Source organism: Tarenaya hassleriana, unplaced genomic scaffold, assembly GCF_000463585.1.
Source record: "Tarenaya hassleriana unplaced genomic scaffold, ASM46358v1 Cleome9, whole genome shotgun sequence".
NCBI classification, from domain to species: Eukaryota; Viridiplantae; Streptophyta; class Magnoliopsida; order Brassicales; family Cleomaceae; genus Tarenaya; species Tarenaya hassleriana.
Window position 1 is genome coordinate 2,871,296 of NW_010971389.1, and position 5,072 is coordinate 2,876,367.

Genomic DNA, 5,072 nt, shown 5'->3' on the forward strand with positions numbered 1-5,072 from the left:
AATAATAAAAATAAAAATAAAATTTTAAAAATTATACACATACATATATAATGAAATAATATACATATATACATATATATAAACATATTTATATATATACACACATATAATATATATATATATATATGTTTTATATGCATATGTGGTATACGTATTTTTTTCTTCTAAAAATCATGCATATGTCACATATATATATGATTTTTAGAAAAGCATGTATATATCACACATACATATAAAACATATTTATATACATATATATATGTATGTATTATATAGATATATGTGTATATATAAATATGTTTTATGTATGTGTGTTATATAATTTTTTTCCTAAAAATCATACATATATATATATATAATGTTTTTTAGGGAAAAATACATATATAACACATACATATAAAACATATAATAATTATACACATATATAGATATATATGTATGGATGACTAGGATGCCATATCAGCATTAAATAATATTGTTTTTCGTTCAGGGTTTTATTTGCCAATTTTTAAAAGTATAGTGTTTTAATTACCAATTTTTAAAAGTACAATATTTTTTTAGATAAAAAAAAATACAGAATTTAAATTGAGACGAGAGAAAAGTATAGGGTTTTAAATGGAATTATCCCTATATATATTATAGAATTGTAATTGTGTGTGTGTATATATATGCTTGATGATGCAACTTTGTTGGTCCCTTTTGGAAGGTATTGCCTAAAATTTGGTCGCACACTTGGCAAACGCTATATCGTTTTCTTATTTTGATCATTTGTGCATTTGACTGGGAAATTGAAATGCTAAATGCTAAAATAATTAGATCTTATACTTAATCATCGCCGAATCACACATACACTCAATTTACACACAAATATATTATTAGGTAGAGATCGAAAACTTGCCAGATTTTTTTTTCAGAATATTCGTTATACATTCCATCCACGGATATCTAACAAAAATAGTTGCAAATACAATCCGCAATTTCATTGTCCTCGATGATGATGATGATGATGATGATGATGATGATGATGATGATGATGATAATTGATCTGAAGAGTTAAGGATAAGAAGGAATCGAAAATGGAAGCTTTTCTGCCAAATTCCTGTCCCCCAGCGCCGCTAACAGATCCACAAGCATTATGTGCAATATCTACTAATGTAATAAACTTTTTATATATAATATACATAGATATATTTTACTGTCATGAAAGTACGAATAGGCGGATGCATTAACAGCTCAACACCAACTGGAATCAAAAGGTGAAGATGAAATGGCAGTGCAATTAAGGAACAATGTGTATTTTATAAATCATAATCCATATCATTGAACGCTAGTCATATATATACCAAAAAATATATATATACAAAGATGTATAGTTTCTATTCCAATCCAGAATTAACGATAAGAAATAGCGTAAGAGGGTGGAAATTAAAGGGATTATTATTATGTAATATATAATTAACAACAGTGGTAACATGTAATGAAACAAGTTGATGATTATTTTATTGCCCTTTAAGGCCAAAACCATGTGCTCAATACCAGAAGGTAACACTAGAGTAATTAAAAGCGGCAATATCTTTATATAAAAGAAACGAGTTGGCGGGAGATTACGTGTCTTTAGTGGAGGATCAGATGCAAAAGGGTACATAATCCAAATGTAATCAAATCATACAATTTTTTATTTTATTTTTTATTTTTTTGGACCCTAAATGTTGGGATAGACGGTAGTTGTGGGCATTTAAGTGGGCAGGGGGGGGGGGTCGTTCATGGGATGAATGGTCTTGGTCGGTCCACGACCGAAGTCACTAGGCGGACTTATAATATGATCGTTATAGGCCCAAACCATATACATATCCATGGGTTTCCATTCCAACATTTTCAGGTAATGAGATTTATTAAAAACAAGGGCAAAAGAGGGAATGATGGAAACATAAGCTTCCTAACTGTCACTTTACTCCACCGCCAAGTTAATGTCACGTGCCCAGCACTCTCCAATCGAAGAACAAAGCAACCTGTGCGTGTTCTGCACGCGACCAGAACAGAACGGCATCCGGGTTTTTGTTAACGAGTGCTTTCCTTTTCCTCACTTCTCAGAAATAGAATCTCAGACCGAGTGTCATTTGGTATTTTTACCATTTACCATTCACAAAAAAAATAACTTCGTGAAGAATCAGAGCAGGTCTCCAATGGCGGACAAGGAAGAGCAAGAACAGACAGGGCCGACGACCTCGTACGAGCTGTTCCTGAGAGTGATTAGCAAGAGAAGAACATGGGTCTGCCTGTTTTTGCTTGTTTACGCGACCCTTTTGTCGTCTTCGTGGAATTCGCTCAATTCGATACTCAACTGGTACGGAAGCCACCGTGATTCCTCCGGTTTTCCGGCGGTTTACGCTTCGGTGCTACTGGGGGGAGTGTTCGGAGTACTTTCGATGGCGGCGGCTCTGTCGGTGGCGGTGCCGGCGATCGTCGTGATTTGGATATCCGTCGTCGTTTCGATGGCATTCGCGGGAAAATCGAAGAGGAGGTTAGTGGTTGAGGGGAGGAAAGTGACGAGAGAGATAGCTGGTTTTGTGTTTAGGGTTCTTATCAAAGAAGGCAATTTTGTGGCTCTTGTCTGTGCCGTGCTTGGCTACTTTGCCTTCTTCAACAGATCTTCTGCTTAGCATTTTTTGCACTTTCGAGTTCTGGTCGATTGCAGATCTTACGAGTAATATCCAACCTTTCTATGAGATTTTCTATCCATTTTTTCTTTTTATTTAAAAAAAAAAATTGAATCCGGCCTTTGCCTATGCCTCCATCTTTTTTGGATTTCTTCCATGTCAAGAGACCGACAGATCACTTATTTAGACCAAAAAAAGACAATGTTCTTCCTTGGAGGAAGAGAGAATCTTTGTTTCCACTACGGATTGAAATGGGCTTTATGGCCCAATGGGCCTACTATTTTCATCCGTTTGAAGTAGTCCGTGAACACAGATCAAGAAACAATTATCTTCAATGATAAATCTCCGTAACGTGTGCCATTGAAAGCAGAGCATATAGTTAAAAGATTGAAGAAAAGGTCACTTTGATTATAAATTTATAATTGTAAAGATTTTGAATGGACACTTTGAACAATTGTTTGATTAAAATTTGCCAGGGTGTGCATAATGATTTCTCTAAAACAAATAGCCGAGCAGGAGAGATTATCACTGAAAAAAAAAGGGTACGTCAAATATAACATTCTAATGCCATATAGTTCAATGCTTCTAGCATATATTTGTATCGATTTCAATAAAACTATCAAATATAGATCTGTTATCTCTAAAAATCTAGATATATATTTTTTTTTTTTCATTTTAGGCAACGGGCCAACTGGTATGATATGAATTAACAAAAGAAAGAAAATTTAAATTTACAAAGGGACTGCACATAATTTTCCAAAATGGAAGTGACGGAAAAAGAAAATAAGTTTTTGTGAATGGTTAAAAGACATTCCCCACTTAGATCCCTCGCCATGCAAATTGTCCTTTCTTTTAATCATTGTTTCAGAAAAAAAAAAAAAATTACTCGTCAAGATATCAAATTCAAGGTCCAGATAAGGCAGCGTCCACTCGTATTTTTTAAAATTTTATGAAATTCGTATGAATTTTAATGTATTGATTCTGTTGGAAATATTGGCTCAAATCTCCCTGCATGTCTAATCGACCACGCAGCATATCACATAGAGAAGGGATGAAAATTGCAGCAGCTCAGGAAGTATAGGTTGCATGCATACATACATACATACATACATACATACCATACATACATGTATTTATATGATTTATTTTTCAAGCAACAAAACAGCTTATAGCTTTCTGAATGATAACACAATTTCACCTGAAATCTGCCAAATTTGTCGCCTCACTTTCAATAATTATGAGAGGGCGACGACAACTGTAAATGTTAGGTTTTGCTTCTCTCACTCTTATATCATTCATTACTTCGCTTCTCTCTCTTCCTTTTTTTTTTTGGTAAAAAAAAGAAGATAAACCTCTATTTCCTTGGCCATTTTCAAGTAACCAAAACTTTGGACAACAGTTTTGGTTTTTAACTGAAGCGAATTCGGGTGTTTGTCGGCAGAGGGATCTGGTTGTTCATAAAGTTTGAATTTGGCGGCGTGGGGTTTTCATTCCATTCGGCCTAAAGTTTTTCTTGCATCATTTGGCGTAGAGGGATTTTTTTCCGTATTGGTTCTTCGAAATTCAGGAAAATTTTCAGCTGGGTATTCATAAAAATTCAGAATTTTCTAGAGCTCCCTATCGCATTCCGCTGGACGGCGTGATTCGCAAGAGGTGAAATATTTTCCTGTCCGGGCGAGATTCGCTGAACGGAGCCGACAAATTACCGAGGAAATCCAGAGAAGCTTTTGAGAACCGGGCGATCCTGAAGTTTCAGAATCTCTTATCAGGTAGAACAAGCATGGCGCCCGCCCGAAACGGGCCTCTGTATCCAGTTCTAGGGTTTCTGGTATGCGCAATATTCATCTACCTGTCGTTTGGGGATCTATGGTTCGATTACAAGGCGGAGCCGGAGTTAGGTTTCGTGAAACGAAACGGGACACAGTTTGTGGTGGATGATAAGGTCTTGTATGTAAATGGATGGAACTCGTATTGGTTCATGGACCATGCCGTGAATGAACATAGCAGATACCTTGTCAGTGGAATGCTCGAAGCCGGGGCCAAGATGGGTCTTACTGTCTGTAGAACATGGGCCTTCAATGACGGAGGCTACAATGCTCTGCAGATCTCTCCCGGTCGATTCGATGAGCGAGTCTTCAAGGTATATTGACTTGCAGAGTTCTCTCTGTATTTGTTTGTGTTCTTTTAAGATCCAGTTATCGTTTGGCTTAGCAGGTGTTGCAACTTGGAAGAATCTGATCTGGAAAGTTTGTTTTTCACAGTGTAGAGCTATTGTCTACGTTGTGCTGGTGATGCTTGGCATTGAACTGTTTCTACTAGAAATGTGAAGGATTTGTAGTAAGGATCATGTTGTAGATGCAGATGTTACATTTAGAACTTAAAAATGTTCCTAGTTTTATGGCTTTTTTAGCTGCC

The 5,072-nt window shown here is 35.8% G+C and overlaps 2 protein-coding genes across 2 annotated transcripts in view; both read left to right on the top strand.

Annotated features, from left to right (window-relative positions):
- The first annotated feature begins 1,789 nt into the window (after positions 1–1,789).
- Positions 1,790–2,807, top strand: LOC104804060. Its single transcript, XM_010528212.2, has one exon. It carries the CDS (start codon positions 1,968–1,970, stop codon positions 2,658–2,660), a length of 693 nt encoding a protein of 230 aa, XP_010526514.1. The 5' UTR covers positions 1,790–1,967; the 3' UTR covers positions 2,661–2,807.
- Positions 2,808–3,961: 1,154 nt separating this feature from the next.
- LOC104804062 (mannan endo-1,4-beta-mannosidase 2-like) overlaps positions 3,962–5,072 on the top strand; it is a 4,016-nt gene continuing 2,905 nt past the window's right edge. Inside the window, exon 1 of the mRNA XM_010528214.1 lies at positions 3,962–4,797. Within this exon, the coding sequence (XP_010526516.1) occupies positions 4,438–4,797 (360 nt within the window). The 5' untranslated portion in view covers positions 3,962–4,437. The remainder of the gene's footprint in view (positions 4,798–5,072) is intronic.

What these genes read in the sequence shown, in the direction of transcription:
- LOC104804060 (XM_010528212.2), top strand. Translation starts at nt 1,968, where the DNA reads ATGTCACGTGCCCAGCACTCTCCAATCGAAGAACAAAGCAACCTGTGC.